Source organism: Xyrauchen texanus, chromosome 20 (genome assembly GCF_025860055.1).
Source record: "Xyrauchen texanus isolate HMW12.3.18 chromosome 20, RBS_HiC_50CHRs, whole genome shotgun sequence".
Classification (NCBI taxonomy): domain Eukaryota; kingdom Metazoa; phylum Chordata; class Actinopteri; order Cypriniformes; family Catostomidae; genus Xyrauchen; species Xyrauchen texanus.
This window is the reverse complement of record NC_068295.1, coordinates 41,224,264-41,242,433: the sequence shown is the minus strand read 5'-3', so window position 1 is coordinate 41,242,433 and position 18,170 is coordinate 41,224,264. Positions and strand designations below refer to the sequence as shown.

Here is an 18,170-nt window from a genome sequence, read left to right as displayed (position 1 = left end):
GGTCTTCAGCGCTTATGAACATAACATCAGGCCCAGCTGCAAAGGCATACTTGATGCTTAAAAACACATTGGCTCTTGATTCAGTTGTGTACATGATTGCTGGGGTGTGCTGTCAGCCATCTAAATGAAACCGGGCTATTATATTATACTTTAAACCTAGCTCTTGGCAGGGCTCACAGTGCACTTTAGGATAGTATTTGCATCTCCATGTTACGGCACACATAGTTAGCTTAGACAATTAGAATGTTTTATCACCCTATACACATAGTCAAGTCAAGTGGTTTTTATTGTCGTTCAACCATATACAGTTAGTACAGTACACAGTGAAAAGAGACAACGTTCCTCCAGGACCATGGTGCTACATAAAACAACATAGGACAATCACAGAACCACATGAGACTACACAGATTAAATAGCATACCTATATAAAGTGCACGTGCAAACATGTGCAAATAAGTATGGGACAGTACAATAAATAACTACAAATGAACAGGACAATAGGCACAGTGAGTAAAAATGCCAAATGGTGGTGGTGTAGTGGTCTAAGCACATAACTGGTAATCAGGTGATCAGAAGGATGCTGGTTCAAGCCCCACATCCACCACCATTGTGTCCTTGAGCAAGTCACTTAACTCCAGGTTGCTCCAGGCGGATTGTCCCTATAATAAGTGCTCTGTAAGTGGCTTTGGATAAAAGCGTCTGCCAAATGCAGATGTAGTGTAAATGTAGTGTTCTATGGACATAGCAGTTATTAAGCTAGCAGTTTAAGAGCAATTGCACTGTGTGTGTGTGTGTGTGTGTGTGTGTGTGTGTGTGTGTGTGTGTGTGTGTGTGTGTGTGTGTGTGTGTGTGTGTGTGTGTGTGTGTGTGTGTGTGTGTGTGTGTGTGTGTGTGTGTGTATTTATCACTTTGTGGGGACCAAATGTCCCCATAAGGATAGTAAAACCCGAAATTTTTGACCTTGTGGGGACATTTTGTCGGTCCCCATGAGGAAAACAGCTTATAAATCACACTAAATTATGTTTTTTGAAAATGTAAAAATGCAGAAAGTTTTCTGTGAGGGTTAGGTTTAGGGGTAGGGTTAGGTTTAGGGGATAGAATATAAAGTTTGTACAGTATAAAAACCATTATGTCTATGGAAAGTCCCCATAAAACATGGAAACACAACTGTGTGTGTGTGTGTGTGTGTGTGTGTGTGTGTGTGTGTGTGTGTTTATCACTTTGTGGGGACCAAATGTCCCCATAAGGATAGTAAAACCCGAAATCTTTGACCTTGTGGGGACATTTTGTCGGTCCCCATGAGGAAAACAGCTTATAAATCATACTAAATTATGTTTTTTGAAAATGTAAAAATGCAGAAAGTTTTCTGTGAGGGTTAGGTTTAGGGGTAGGGTTAGGTTTAGGGGATAGAATATAAAGTTTGTACAGTATAAAAACCATTATGTCTATGGAAAGTCCCCATAAAACATGGAAACACAACGTGTGTGTGTGTGTGTGTGTGTGTGTGTGTGTGTGTGTGTGTGTGTGTGTGTGTGTGTGTGTGTGTGTGTGTGTGTGTGTGTGTGTGTGTGTGTGTGTGTGTGTGTATTGAGGAGTCTGATGGCTTAGGGGAAGAAGCTTAGGGGCCCGAATGCTTCAGTACCTCTTGCCAGATGACAGGAGGGTGAAAAGTTTGTCTGGGTGGGGTCATCCACAATGCTGGAGCAGTCACTCTGTGCTCTCCTAAAGTCAACAACCATCTCTTTTGTTTTGTCCATATTCAGAGACAGGTTGTTAGCTCTACACCAGTCCGTTAGCCAATGCACCTCCGCTCTATATCGTTCTTACTGATGAGACCCACCACGGTCGTGTCATCGGCGAACTTATTGATGTGATTCGAGCTGTGCATTGCTGCACAGTCCTGAGTCAGCAGAGAGAACAGCAGTGGACTGAGCACAAAGCTCTGGGTGGGCCCCAGTGCTCAGTGTGGTGGTGGTGCAGATGCTGTTCCCGATCCGGACTGACTGAGGTCTCCCAGTCAGGAAGTCCAGGATCCAGTTGCAGAGGCCCAGCAGGTTCAGCTTTCCAATCAGGTGCTGAGGAATGATTGTGTTGAATGCTGAGCTGAAGTCTATGAACAGCATTCGAATGTATGAGTCCTTTTTATCTTGGTGGGTGAGGGCAGGATAGAGGGTGGTGGCGATGGAGTCATCTGTTTAATGGTTTGTACGATATGCAAACTGCAGTGGGTCTAGTGAGGGGGTAGATGGCTCTTAATGTGCCTCTCGAAGCACTTCATGATGATGGGTGTGAGTGCGACGGGATGGTAATCATTGAGGCAGGACACTGAAGACTTCTTTAGCATAGGGATGATGGTGGTGGCCTTGAAGCACATTGGAATGACGGTACTGCTCAAAAAGTTGTTAAAGATGTCGGAAAGAACATCTGCCAGCTGGTCTGCACATCCTCTGAGCACTCTGCCAGGAATGTTGTCTGGCCCAGCAGCCTTCCGTGGGTTGACTCTACATTGAGTTTTCCTCACATCAGCCATGGTAAGACAGAGCACCTTGTCGTTGGGAGAAAGGGTGGTTTTCCTCGCCACCACATCGTTCTGCACCTCAAACCGAGCGTAGAAGTCGTTCAGCGCATCTGGAAGGGAGGCATCTTTGTCACATGCAACTGATATTGTCCTGTAGTTGGTGATGGCCTGGATGCCCTGCCACATGTGCCACGTATCGCCGCTGTCCTGGAAGTGACTGTGGATTCTCTTGGCGTGTGCACGCTTTGCCTCTCTGATGGCCCGGGACAGTTTGGCCCTCGCTGTTCTCAGGGCAGCCTTGTCGCCTGCTCTGAATGCGGAGTCTTGGGTCCTTAGCAGCGCACCTCCACAGTCATCCACAGCTTCTGGTTGGAGCGTGTGGTGATGAACTTGGAGAAGGTGACATTATCAATGCACTTGCTGATGTAGCTGGTCACTGATGCTGTGTATTCCTCCAATTTGGTAGAGTCGCCATATGTTGCAGCCTCCCTGAACATGTGCAAGTCAGTACACTCAAAATAGTCCTGAAGAGCAGAGATGGCTCCTGCTGGCCAGGTTTTCACCTGCTTATGGAGCGGTTTTGTGCATCTGACGAGTGGTCTGTATGCTGGAATTAGCATAACAGAGATGTGGTCTGAGTAGCCGAGGTGGGGGTGGGGCTCTGCACGGTACGCGCCTGGGATGTTTGTGTAAACAAGATCAAGCGTGTTCACCCCTCTCGTTGCAAAGTCCACATTCTGATGGAATTTAGGGAGCACTGTCTTGAGATTCGCATGGTTGAAATCTCCGGCGACAATAAACTGTCCAGTAGTTACAGGTCAGTAGTTATTCAGGTCACTAGATTACCCATTTTGGCAACACCTAGCCAGCAAGAGATCTGCACAGTTGGGGGCACTACTTTATATTTGCATGTATTATTTAATGTCTTTCAACTAAATCACATGTTGGGGGGATTTCTCTTGATATTTGTTCAAGATAACAATAATAATGCCACATTATTTTCCTTTCAACAGCAGCAACATACACTCACCTAAAGGATTATTAGGAACACCTGTTCAATTTCTCATTAATGCAATTATCTAATCAACCAATCAAATGGCAGTTGCTTCAATGCATTTAGGGGTGTGGTCCTGGTCAAGACAATCTCCTGAACTCCAAACTGAATGTCAGAATGGGAAAGAAAGGTGATTTAAGCAATTTTGAGCGTGTCATGGTTGTTGGTGCCAGACGGGCCGGTCTGAGTATTTCACAATCTGCTCAGTTACTGGGATTTTCACACACAACCATTTCTAGGGTTTACAAAGAATGGTGTGAAAAGGGAAAAACATCCAGTATGCGGCAGTCCTGTGGGCGAAAATGCCTTGTTGATGGTAGAGGTCAGAGGAGAACGGGCCGACTGATTCAAGCTGATAGAAGAGCAACTTTGCCTGAAATAACCACTCGTTACAACCGAGGTATGCAGCAAAGCATTTGTGAAGCCACAGCATGCACAACCTTGAGGCTATGGGCTACAACAGCAGAAGACCCCACCGGGTACCACTCATCTCCACTACAAATAGGAAAAAGAGGCTACAATTTGCAAGAGCTCAGCAAAATTGGACAGTTGAAGACTGTAAAAATGTTGCCTGGTCTGATGAGTCTCGATTTCTGTTGAGACATTCAGATGGTAGAGTCAGAATTTGGCGTAAACAGAATGAGAATATGGATCCATCATGCCTTGTTACCACTGTGCAGGCTGGTGGTGGTGGTGTAATGGTGTGGGGGAAGTTTTCTTGGCACACTTTAGGCCCCTTAGTGCCAATTGGGCATCGTTTAAATGCCACGGCCTACCTGAGCATTGTTTCTGACCATGTCCATCCCTTTATGGCCACCATGTCCCCATCCTCTGATGGCTACTTCCAGCAGGATAATGCACCATGTCACAAAGCTCGAATCATTTCAAATTGGTTTCTTGAACATGACAATGAGTTCACTGTACTAAAATGGCCCCCACAGTCACCAGATCTCAACCCAATAGAGCATCTTTGGGATGTGGTGGAACGGGAGCTTCTTGCCCTGGATGTGCATCCCACAAATCTCCATCAACTGCAAGATGCTATCCTAATATGGGCCAACATTTCTAAAGAATGCTTTCAGCACCTTGTTGAATCAATGCCACGTAGAATTAAGGCAGTTCTGAAGGCGAGAAGCACCAAGAGAAATCCTCCATCTCACGGACGCAACGAGGACATTCACGCACACACACAGTCTTGTTCCGAGACACAAAGGTCAATTTTGCAAGTATTACGAGCTGATATTATCAAAGTAAGTTAACGTGCTTTGATTAAGTAAGCTTATACTAAGAATAAACCTTCTGGAGAATTGATCAAGAGTATCGAGCAAAGTGGTTCGGTGGACGAACTGATTGGTTGCGGTACGGGTTAATTCCATTAAGGTGTTCTGAAAATTAATACAGCCTGTCTGCATATGATGTATATTCCTAATTAATTATAATTCATTGTGTTTAATTATCTATATATATCTGAAGCAGACTTTTGGGCTATATAACCCCTGTTTTGGGACAATTTATAATGTATTGTTATCTAGTTTAAACCGTATGATTAATCATTGATTACAATCATTAATATTAATTGTACATTCCCCAAACCTGAACCAAGAAACCCTACATAATGGTGGAGAATGCGGGCACATTTTAAGCTTTGTTTTGTGAACTAATGCATTGTCAATTTTGTGTGTTTTTGTTGTTAATACTGTACGCGAGCGCGCCGAACTGAAAAGCACACAGCATTTAACAGCGGCTAAATATATGTCTAACATTTATTTTTGCCACTGTTGATTGCCACAATAAACTGCAGTCCATAATACTAAATTGTTCCGGTAAAGACGAAGAAATCTCTTTGCTGTGGGACATTTTATTTTAGTATTATCGAAATCACCTGTCTAGAACGAGTCTCTTCTTTCAGCGTGATATAAAACTGTTATGGGCGAGTTTCCCCAAACAGGTAAAGGCCTTATTTGTGTCGTTAAGATTGAACGTGGTTATTTCGGTAGCCTAATAATCGACTACAACGACCACTCCCTAAAAGTTAAAGTCAGCCTCGTATACGGGAGTCTTTGAAACCTTGATCAAGTGATAAAACAGCAGCGAAGAAACCCTGTTGTGTATATATTTATTGTGTGTTGGCAGCGAAGAAAAATCCTGCCACACACACTTGTGTGCAGGAAACTGGCACAAACGAATCCACCGAGATTTAAAACTTCATTTGTGATGGTGCAGAAATCGAGGCGTTAGAACGCGCCCAGATTTGAGTCATACTGAAGTATAGGGTGTAATACCGCTGACTAACACTAGAGGGCAACCTCAAGCGGAACCCTCAGAAACTGTGCACTCCTTTACTTCATCCTGCGTGAGCGCAACACCGCCATCGTGTGGACATTCTCGAAATAGGTCTACTCCCTTCCATTAGTTTTCTCTGCTAGTTATCTGAACAGCCCTTTTCACTTCCTTCCTTGGCTATGTTTTTTTTTGTTTGTTTTGTTAACTGTTATAAACATTTTCATTTGTTGAATTTGTTACTACAAGTATTTGGGTTTAGCAAAACTTCCCCGCCTCTCTGACTGAATACACTTGGTTGAATTTTGGTTGGAAAATTTTTTGTTTTTTTCTTGTGGTTAGATTGTTTTGATAATTAACATCTTTGTCGAAATTCCTTTTTTGTTTCTCATTATTTGGTAAAGCCCTTTGCCTCTTATTTCTACACACATAATTACTCAATTTGGTTTAAACAAGAAAGCCTTAATTCACTTTAAGTTTCACTTGCTAAACCCTGTTCTGTATTTGTACGTAGAATTCCCTAGTGCGCTGTGGTGATTTGACTGTCATCTCTGGTTGGTTCCCAGCGAGCTGGTTTATCCGACCGGCGTTACCGACGCTGGCCGTATGTAAGTCTCGGACTCTTCTGTCTCTTTTCATTGGTGCGGCACGCAACGACATCAGCAATTGGGCACTCCAAAGGAAAGTCAACCCCGTCAGTCAACACACAGGGTAAGTTTGGAATAATTACCTAAACCAAGGCCTGAAGAGGGGCCACTCTTTTGAGGGTTCTAGGGAAAATCCAATCTTGTTGTGCCGTCTGGCAGTTGACACCTTGGTGTTGCCGGTTGTGTTTAAAGTCAAGTTGTTTGAGAGGGCGCACCGTGATAGTAGCAGAGGGCCCGGGGACACTGCGGTCAAGTGTTTGGGACCGTTGGAAAGATTGACTGCGCGCTGGTCCCCAGCAGAGTGACCTCAATTCACCCCAGGCAAACAAAAATAAGGTAAAATCCATCCACCAGTATAGGCCACATAATATTAGATATTCCCCCGGTCATTTAAGTGTTTGGCCCATTTCTTTTCTTTCTCTCCCCTAAGCCACACCAGCTTCCTAGGGTTTATATCTCGATAGCGCCCCACCCTGTTGGTCCTATCATAAACCCTAGCAGTGGTGGTGGACTTAGGCCCTTTTTCTCCTGCCTATCTGTTCCTAACATTATTTTGTTCAATTTTATTCCATGCCGCCTCTTTTCGCGGTTTAATTGTGTTCTACTCTATTCTGCTGTTCTGTTCTGTCGTGTTGTGTACTTCCAGTTCACATTAAGACAAAGCCTACAAGAGCCATCAAGGAAAACTTAATAAAGGGTCAAACAAGCAGCCCACATCATCAATGACCCTTTTGGGCTGCCGCCTTGTCAAATTCTTTATTTAGACCTGCACTAACCCGCGAAATTCGGCCCGTCTAACTGTCTGCACCAGTTAGTCAAAATTACGGCTTATAATAAGCCACATCATTGTAGCTCGCTAACCCTACACGTACTTGCATTGGCCTCTCTGTGTGTGCTGTCTTTCTCTCGCCTACAGTGAGCCAGTATGTCCCGTTCGTCCAGTCCCGCAGTTCACTGGGATCACCTCGAGACCTGGCTGAGCGCAATGACGGACACCGTCCTACCCAAGGACGCCAGGGACCTACAGCAGCTAGACGCTGACTTGGACAGCCTGATGGCCCACGATCCAACACAGAGCTACAACCACAAAGAATGGACCAAGATCATCGGAAGTCTTGCCCACAATCTCGTCACCCAGGCACGGATAAGTGAGAAAAGCAACCTCGACCTGGAGCAGGAGGCCGCAGCGCTAAAACTCCAAGCTGAGGAGGCCCGTAGGAACCAAGCCAAAACCCACAGTCGCCTAAATCAGCTATGCCTCGAGACCGAGGAACAGCACGAGAAAGGGGATGAAACGGACCCAGAGCTACAAAAGGAAGTAGAGAGACTTCAAAATGCCCTGGAAAATCTTCTCCTAGACACAGACCAAAGAGAACAGTCGGAGAGAAAAGCCAGAGAGGAACTCGACGAAAAGATGCAACCAGGTGAGTCTCTCCTTGCAAGAGCAGAGATTGAACTAAAAGAAAGAGATGCTAAAGCAAAAGCCTGTGAAAAGCACCTGAACACGGCCCGAGCTGAAATCCATGAACTTATTCAGCACAGAGACCATCTCAAATACGAACTTGACACTGTTCACAGAGAACTGAAACATTCTTATAGACTGCAAAGTGAACAGAAAGGGGAAACGCACACCACAGAGTTTCCCCTGACCAGTAAGCCCAAGTTTTTCAGCCAAGAGCACAGAACTGAAAAGAGGGGTGAAAGCACACTGTTCAAAATGTCACCAGCCAGCCTCCAAGAACCCCCGTCAGCAACAAAAGGGTGGGAGCCCGCCCACAAAATCCTGGTCACCAACCACGGCATGGCTCCCAAAGAACTTGACAAGCTGGCCAGAAACATCCCTACTTTCACCCCAAATCCTGCAGGAGGCCACGACGTGCACGCCTACCTGCAAGACATAGACTTTCACTTGCACACTGTTCCCAACGTGACCACTTGGGACAGATTGTACCTGCTAAAAGTTAAGTCTGGTCGCGACGCGCGCAGCTTCCTGGATCGGCAATCAGAGGCTGTCAAATCAGACTACCTACAGCTACGGCAGGCCTTCATCAGAGAATTCTCTGATCCAGAGTCAGAACAAGGACTCATCACCGCTATGGACCTCAAACAGGCCCGACTGGAAACAAAATGGCTTTAAAACTTCGAACAGCAAGCCTATCATACACCAACACCTGTTCCAAGAATGTAATGACATCACAAGAAATCACAACATGATTGTCTACTGGAAGAAGGTGAAAGGACACTCAAGGCAACCAGGCCTTGACAAAGACTTGAATGACCAAACTGATGCTCTTGCCAAGACTGGCACACTACACGGTACTCTATGGTCACCTCCAACCCACCCACCCACCTTTAACGTTGCAGTAATAACCCGTAGCAAACAAACTTTCCCTGCAACAGTGCCACCCTCACAGCCTCTAACACTGGCTCCGCAGATTTCAAACAACGAAATAGCAGACATGCAAGCCTCTGACACATCCATACAGACTTTCCTGAACCACCTCTCAGACCCCACCAACCACCCTCTGGCACTGTCTGACCACACTGACAACCCGTGCCTCAAACGACTGCATGACATAAAGCACATGCTGCGTGTGATAGACAACATTTTGTGGTAGGCACCTGATGACATCACAGTGCCAAGGCTTGCGGTGCCACAGTGCCTAAGGGGGGTCATGCTAATTTATGCCCACGACGCGCCATGTGCCAGACACCACGACACCAGAGCCACTTATGAGACACTAAAGCAAGTGGCATACTGGCCCCGCATGCAGAAACATGTGGCAGAATATGTCAGAGAATGTCTGGTTTGCTGCCAGTTTCAACCGGCAAACCCAAACCACATAGCTCCCCTGACATTCCCATGGTCAGACCTCCAAATCGACTGGGTAGGACCTCTACCCAGGTCGACGAGGGGCAACAAATACTTCCTCACAGTCGTGTGCCAGTTCACAAAGTGGGTAGAGTGTCTTCCAGCACCCAATGACACTGCCCAGACCACGGCATACCCCCTGATGAACCACATCTTCTCCAGGTTCGGACTGCCCCTGAGAGTCAACTCAGACAGAGGCACTCACTTTACAGCCGAGATTATGCAGCAGATCTGGAAACTCCTGGGGGTCCAAGTTCAACTACACATCAGTCATCATCCAATCTCATCTGGCCAAGTGGAACGATCGAATCGAACCGTGGTCAGTATGTTGAAAAAGTATGTGTCTGCCAATCAGAAAGACTGGGATGTAAAACTCCCGCTGGTGCTAATGGCCCTCAGAGCTACCCCGCAGGACTCAACTCACGTGTCTCCCTTCGAACTAATGACTGCGTGGCAGATGACACTGCCACTGCATCTGCTGTATCAGCCAGGAGACTCCAGCCTCGTCACAGCCTGCACCACTCACCAGTACCTCGACGAGTTACACCGGCACCTGAAAGCAACATTTGCTTTCGCCCAACAACAGCTAAACGAGCAACTCACCACACATCTGCAGAGTGCATCCCTGCAGACCATCGGCAAGATCTTGAGAGGAATGGTGGTAATTCTCAACACTCACAGCGTTCTACTGAACCAGACAGTGAACTCCATGAAACAGCTGTTTACTGTCTTCCAGAACGACTTTGCTCAAACGCAGCTGGTCACAGCCCTAATAACCACCTGCTACAAAACCCTCATGATTCACCTGCCATCCGTCATTGTGATGATTGTCGTCCAATGATGTCTCCACAGGGACTTCATCTGACTGAATAGGGGGACTGTAGAGTATGAACAGAAAATCATGAACTCATTAATTCTGAATGCAATGCACACATTTTTGCGAAGGGTCCTAAAACCCCCACACACTGTGACTCCCCATCTAAATTACCAGGTAGCGCCAGCAAGTCTGGGAGATAGAATGCTTTCTTGACGTTTTTACAACCCAAAGAGCCTCTCCAGAGGCACTCGTGATATCGCCATCTACACACTGAAAATCTATACACACACACGTTCCTACCATTTAAAACCCAGAAATGGCTTATTTTTAAGGAAATATGTTTTATTCCCGTATGCTTGGGTATTTCTGCTGTTATATCAAACTAGTTAGATTGTTTAGTTGTGTAGTTAAACTCTGAGGGCTTATATAAAGAGTCTAAGAGTATATATTCACTTTTAAGTGTACCAAATACAAGTTTCTTGGTATCAAATTAAACCTTACGACTCGCCCTAGCTGAATATATATATATAAGGTTACATTAAAATGTATTCTTCTATGTTTTACCATCTTTTGAGTGATTCAAACCACATCCGGACCCTGTTGTAAATTAGGCAAATGTCGAGCCTTGACAAGACAAAGGGAACCATCATTGGGTCATTTTTCCCAAAGGAGGCGTGACCTCCCTACCTTAAAAGTCAGGATCTGGTGTGGAATCGCTCTCTTGTCCTCTTGCTCTCTTGTCTCTCTTATCCGTTTGCTCTCTTGCTTTCTTACTCCTTTTTCTCTTCTGAACCTCTTCAAGTTTTCTTCAACTTCTCTTCAAACTCTCGTTAGACATGTCTTTTGTTTTATTTGGCGTTTATCTCAGTCTGTTTCTTGTCTTCGGACAAAGCTCAAAACTCTATGTTTTTAGAGCAGTCCGATATCCTCCGGGTGAAAGGACTCTCTCTCAGTTTCAACCGTTACTCCTAAGATGCTTTGAACTTCCCGCGAGCGATCCACGCTCGAGAAGCACCAAGAGAAATCCTCCATCTCACGGATGCAACGAGGACATTCACGCACACACGCAGTCTTGTTCAGCGACACAAAGGTCCATTTTGCAAGTATTATTCCATCTAAATTCAAATGCGTTAGAGTGTGTAATTCCCTTGCTGGCTCTTAAGGTTTAACTGTTGTAACAAGTTTGCTATCCCTGTAATCTCTTTATTTTCCTTACTGTTTTACTTTGTTTGTTCTATGTTAAATGTTTGTTGTTAAATGTGTTCTACGTTTGTCAAGTGTAGTGATATATCCTAGTTCCTTGTATTAAACCCAATTATACGCTTGATTGTCTGTGTTTGTTGGTCATAAGACAAAGCCTCTTTAATGTGCGATCTAAAGCTACGAGCTGATATTATCAAAGTAAGTTAACGTGCTTTGATTAAGTAAGCTTATACTAAGAATAAACCTTCTGGAGGATTGATCAAGAGTATCGAGCAAAGTGGTTCGGTGTGCGGTACGGGTTAATTCCATTAAGGTGTTCTGAAAATTAATACAGCCTGTCTGCATATGATGTATATTCCTAATTAATTATAATTCGTTGTGTTTAATTATCTATATATATATCTGAAGCAGACTTTTGGGCTATATAACCCCTGTTTTGGGGCAATTTAGAATGTATTGTTATCTAGTTCAAACCGTATGATTAATCATTGATTACAATCATTAATATTAATTGTACATTCCCCAAACCTGAACCAAGAAACCCTACACCCTCCACCTCCTCAGTACCATCTGTCTAGATCTGTTTTACATGGGGGCTCTGTCTTGAAGTTTGTACAGTAGCAGCAGAATGTATTTTCTCTCTCAGCAGCAGCATGTTTCTCAGCCAAAAGCAGGAGGATATTCACTCATGTCAAACAACAGTAGCAGCAGCAGCATGTATAAAGCAGATATAGTCCACCAAGATTAAACCTACTTTGTTGTCATTACCATCAATACAAATCTTTAATCTACTTAGAGAGCAGTCCTAACTGAGGACAGTATATTTCATTATATTCAGATAAATACTGTCATGACCCTGCTGTGACTATGCTGTCAGTTTTGTATTTTTTGCCAGTCTCCCTCTATCTTTGTGTTTGCAGTTGCCACATTGATCATCTCAGCCCTGTTGCCCAGGTGAAATGATTACCTAATTAGCTGATCATCTGTGTTACCTGTCTCCCTCATTACCCTCCTGATTTCTCTCCCTGTTTTAGCTCCTTTTGTCTTCAGTCATGTGCTTAATTGTTTTGTGTGTTAGTCTGAGTTGCTGCTGTTTGCCTCATTCGGTTCCTGTCTTTTTTTGGTATATTTTGTCCCTCGAGAGTTTCTGTTGCTCTTTGTTATTTTATTTAATAAAACACTTTGAACTGCCTCTCGCATTTGGGTCCTATATACAATTCCGGTGACAAATACAAATATATTAGTAGTATAAGAGTGTAGGGAGATGGACTCGATTGCATTATTCACAGTGTGTCATGTGATTGGGTGGTTGCTGCAGAGTTCATTTGCCATGTTTTTTTTTTTGCAGCAGCAGCAGCAGTTCTATGATAGCTGGAACTTTCTCTTCAGGATTCATGGGTAGTGTAGTTCTTTACCAAAAATTCTGTTATTAAAAACTATTTAAAAACAAAGTTAAAATAACGCGGACTTATAACCTCAGAGCACACGATAGGTCTGTCTTTAAAGGTTTATAAGTATCACTAAAAAACAATTTGTCTACTGAAAAAAATTATCAGATTTTTACTTCCAGAACCCCACTGTTGCACTCTATAAAATGCAGGGATTTTCTCTGAAATACCACAAACAAAAATGGTGCAACTATTTAGTGAATTTGCCCCTTAATGTCTCATTGGTCATGGCAAAACAAATCCTGAAGATCAGTCTTTGTAAATGAAATCCAGAAAATGAAATGTTCAATCAAATGCACCGAATACTGTACAGGCAAACCCAAATACAATGTTTTCTCCCTCAAGGAAATTCCATACATGATACATGATGACAGCTGAATAAGTTCCTTACGTTGACTTTAATGTGTTAAGACCTCCAAGCTGACAGATTCATGTGTGAAACAGATGTCAGTGTTTTCCCAAGGAAACAGCGGTGCTGTGTGCGGTGTTGTGCTCGTCCACAAGCCCGCAACGCCAGACCCATATTTGCGCCTTAGAATCATTATGGATAGATTATTGTTGTTCAACTTTTCATGTGTTTGTGTTTATTTACTGAGAGTCACTTCAAGGGCTCTGAAAGCCCAGATAGCTGTAGATATCATTTTCAAATAATGAAATGCCTTAACACCAAAAAATTATTTGCACTATTTTTGTTAATCATAAATACAAATAGATAATATAAACCATGGCCGTTTCTAGGACAATTTCGAGGCAAATTTTTGGAAGACAAAGGGCCCTGCAGAGGAATTGACCCCATCACTGGATACCCTTTTGTTCACTTCCTGACTCTGAATCCAAAGAATTTTGTGTGAACGGAAATAGGACGCCTCAAGACCTCATCAGACTTGTTCTGTTGATTGGCCTGGCCATTTGACTGGAGCAACTTAAAGAGATATGTCCAAAAATAGGTCAAATCTTCACGTACAGATTTTTACTCATAAAATTGACACAAAACTGCATCACATATCCATTCAGAAAATGGTCTAAGCTTAACAGCAACTATTTGTGACAAAACGGCAAGAGTATTTTAGAAGTGGTTTCTTAAACACTTTAAGGCACTAACTGTGAACTTTATACTATGCAAATGAGAGAAAATAAGTTGAGCCACACAGTGGGTTACACTGTTGATCTTAACAGCCAATCGGAATACTGAAACAGGGAAGTGCCAAATTGGAATCTCCTCCTCAAGAAAAAGGTATAATACTATCATTTAAACAGTCACATCCTGTCCTGAGTCTCAGAAGAAGACACGAACAGGATAACATAAAAACAATCTACGTTTCTGCATCTCAACTCCAGGAAGAAAAACCACACCAGGGAGATAACTACAGAGATACCACCGCAAGCAAGCAAATCATCTGCGTGTTCCAGATAAAGAAACTAGCACTGAAATAAGGACTGAATCTGCGAATTGCAAATTCATCTCGGTGCTTACAGGAGACAAACGTTCCCCAGTTTTTCATGTTCAAGGCTGTGGAAATGGAATCTAGCTGCTTCTCTACAGCAACAATTTCAGCAAACCAGTGGAAGACATAGCCATCACTGAAGTTCATCACTCAAGAGTGATTATCGCTACACATTTATAAAGTTAGAAAAATAACCCAGTGAGAATACAGACAAACCATATATTATTGTAACAATCTCTTTATTGGCAGTATGTTTCATCTGTCCTAATCATTCCTTTTTATTCTCCATTCTTTAACATTATACACTAGCGGTCAATAGTTTCGAAAAACATACTCATTCTATATTATAATTTTCTTTTCACATTTAGAATAATAGTAAAGTCATCAAAACTATGGAATGACATAAATTGAACTATGGGAATTATGTTGTGACTAAACAAAATACAAAATAAATCAAAACTGTGTTATATTTTAGCATCTTCAAAGTAGTCACCCTTTGCCTAGAATCTGCAGACATGTACTACATTTTCTCAAGCAACTTCTTGAGGTATCACCCTGGGATGCTTTTTAAACAGTATTGAAGGAGTCTATGTTGGGCACCAGTAACTCATCAGTAACTTTAACACATAATTCATCCAGCCACTTTCTCTCCTTGTTTACATTTACATTTATGAATTTGGCAGACACTTTTATCCAAAGCAACTTATGTATAGTGCATTCATGCTATACATTTTATCCATTTGTGTGTTCCCTGGAAAAGGAGCCCATGATCTTGGCATTGCTAGTGCCATACTCTACCACATGAGCTACAGGAACCCTTATTGAACGAGATTACCAAAGTAAACAAACAGCATAACTCCTCCTCTCCTTCAGTTGGTCAACAGATCCTGGTCCTCACTTGTTCAGTGAAGGGTGAATTTGTTCAGTGGGTCAAACCAATGAAATGCTCCTTCACAACCTGCACTTGAATGCTACTGACTAGCACTTTGGTCAGTCCTCATAGGCATGAAAAGTCACCAATGAAGTCTCATGCTTCAAACTAGAGCTAGTTGGTTTTGAAAAGGATAGATGTCAGTGAGCAAGAAATATGAGTCAGGTGTACGAAGGTGAACGAGAATGATTCATTCACCTAATAGGTTTGTTCAAAAAGACAGATTTGTTCAAAAACTAAACATCACTACTGCGCCCAGTGTAGAACATGTGCAGCTGACTGGGGCTAGTAAGCATTAAGTTGTGTCAAGAATATTAAAGTACCATGTGAATTGTTTGCAGTGATGCTGATGAATACATAATTACTTATTATTATACATATTACATATTATATATATACACAATACATATTATGTGGGTGCGAGGGGTGAGCAGCGCTGCTGTGTGACTTACACACGTGCAGTGCTGCGCCCCTGAAGCCACAGTGAGAGGAGATGTGAGATAAGACTATAATCTGAATACACATTTTGTGAAAAACAGCCCTAACAAAAGTGTAAATCCTGGCATCCTCCATCGGTGTTGTTGTTGCTATTTAATGGCGCATGCAAACAATGTCAGAAGAAAAATGGTCGACACTAGATGATGTCACTACAAGTGTACTTGTGTTAATGCAAGACAGGGAAATCTACTGTTTCTCTTAAAAGTTCTTATCTAGAACGTTTTAGGGGGAAGTACCAGGACTGTATGTGGGAAAGGGGCTAATCCTCAACTCATGCACTTGTGGGGGAAGTTAATGAAGTAAATGCATGCCACGGTCCTGTCCTCTGCATTGAATATGGTACGTGCTTCAGTTATTTTGAGGTTGTATTAAACTGTGTAGTACTCACAGGCTTACCATCAGCACCAGCAGGACCAGGTTTACCCAGATCTCCGGTTCTCCCTTGCTCTCCCTGGCAAATATACAAGCAACATGATGTAAATACAGTAGTACTTAATTTCATTACAAAAATATTGTAGAAGACCATATATGTGCACATCAAGTATTATTGTTCAGATATTGCATAAATCTTTGCCAATGGGTAAAATTTTCTTTGAAATGCATTATAAAATCCAAAAACTTTCAATGGTACCATTAGAGGTTGACAGTATGATATGTATACAGCGATCTGCCACAACATTAAATCCGCCTGCCTAATATTGTGCAGGTCCCCCTCGTGCCACCAAAACAGCACCATACCACATCTCAGAATAGCATTCTGATTATATTCTTCTCACCACAATTGTACAGAGTGGTTATCTGAGTTACTGTAGACTTTGTCAGTTCAAACCAGTCTGGCCATTCTCTGTTGACCTCTCTCATCAACAAGACATTTCCATCCACAGAACTGCCACTCACTGGATGTTTTTTGTTTTTGGCACCATTCTGAGTAAATTCTATAGAATGTTGTGTGTGAAAAGTTACAGCAGTTACAGAAATACTCAAACCAGCCCATCTGGTACCAACAATTATCAATGTGATTTGGTTGACAAAGTTGTAAGAGGTGTAAGTGGTGTAACCATTCAGAAAAATAAGTCTTATTAAAACCTGAAATACTCGAAAAAAGAAACAATGGAATAAGTAGTTTGGAATAACAATTTATTATTATTTCTTAAAAATTTTTTGCAGTAAAACGTATCGGTTACCTAACGTAACCTCGGTTCTCTCTAGATGAGGGAACGAGTACTGCGTAAGCTAGCTTACGCTACGGGAAAGATTCATCTTTTCTGAGATTTGAAGCCAAAAAATTATCCTTAATTTTTGTATCCATTGTCAATGCAGTGTGGCAGCTGCAGACCTTGAGCGGGCTAGCTAGCGAGCTCATAGGTTGCTCTGCGGCAACTGCTGCAGCCTATAGATGAGCTTGGGCGGAACTCGCATCCAATGAGAGGCGTCTCGCGCTCACTGCATCAAAGCCCGCCAAAATGGGCGTGACTAGAGTGCATATAAGCGTAGTTCAGTAGGCTGGAACCCTGGTTTTCATTGACTGAAGCGAAAAGTCGCCAGTGGCGCGAAGCACGGCCGACTACGCAATACTCGTTCCCTCATCTAGAGAGAACCGAGGCTACGTTAGGTAACCGATACGTTCTCTTACGAGAGGTTCTCTCAGTATTGCATAAGCTAGCTTACGCTCACGGGAACCCATTGTCAACGCCGTCGCGCCAAGCATCCACTGTATGAGCCCCAGGGAATTAAGGGGGACCGGGGAGCCCTTATGAGTGGGGAAATAATATTTGGCCGGCAAGAATGCGGGTCATTGATTGTGTAATACATAAGCACATAGTGGGAAGGGAGCGACAGAGCGGCGGTGCTGGTCTGTGTGGAATGTGTCCCATCAGTGCAGCTCACCAGGGGAGCTGTAGCGTATTAAACCGCTAGTAGTTTTGCCTGCAGAGCGGGCACTTCCATATTGTAAAATCTGACAAAGGTGGAGGGGAATTCCATCCCGCTGCCACACATATGTCGTGAATGGAAATCCCGCTGGACCATGCCCACGAGGATGCCATGCCTCTAGTGGAGTGAGCCCTAATGCCCAACGGGCATGGCAGGTCTTTTGACGCGTATGCAGCAGCAATAGCGTCCACTATCCATCTAGATAGTGTCTGTTTAGAGGCGCGAGACATTTGGTGCGCCCTCGAGCGAAACGAAAAGCTGCTCAGAGCGTCTGAAAGCAGCGAGCGCGCAGTATACAATCTCAGTGCTCTGACCGGGCAAAGGAGATTGGCGTCGCGTTCAGCTATCGGATGCTGGCAGCGCCGATAGGGAAATGACCTGTGCTCTGAAAGGAGTACCGATCACCTTGGGAACATAGCCGTGTCTAGGCTTTAAAATGACCTTGGAGTCACTTGGTCCAAACTCAAGACACGCAGCGCTGACAGACAGCGCGTGAAGGTCTCCCACACGTTTGACTGATGACAG

The 18,170-nt window shown here is 43.5% G+C and overlaps 1 protein-coding gene across 2 annotated transcripts in view; it reads right to left on the bottom strand.

Moving 5' to 3' along the window:
* Positions 1 to 18,170, bottom strand: part of LOC127660463 (collagen alpha-1(XXI) chain-like) — a 155,569-nt gene that overhangs the window by 79,904 nt on the left and 57,495 nt on the right. For both annotated transcript variants that reach the window (XM_052150713.1, XM_052150714.1), the window contains exon 10: positions 16,102 to 16,164. In XM_052150713.1, the coding sequence (XP_052006673.1) occupies positions 16,102 to 16,164 (63 nt within the window). The remainder of the gene's footprint in view (positions 1 to 16,101; positions 16,165 to 18,170) is intronic.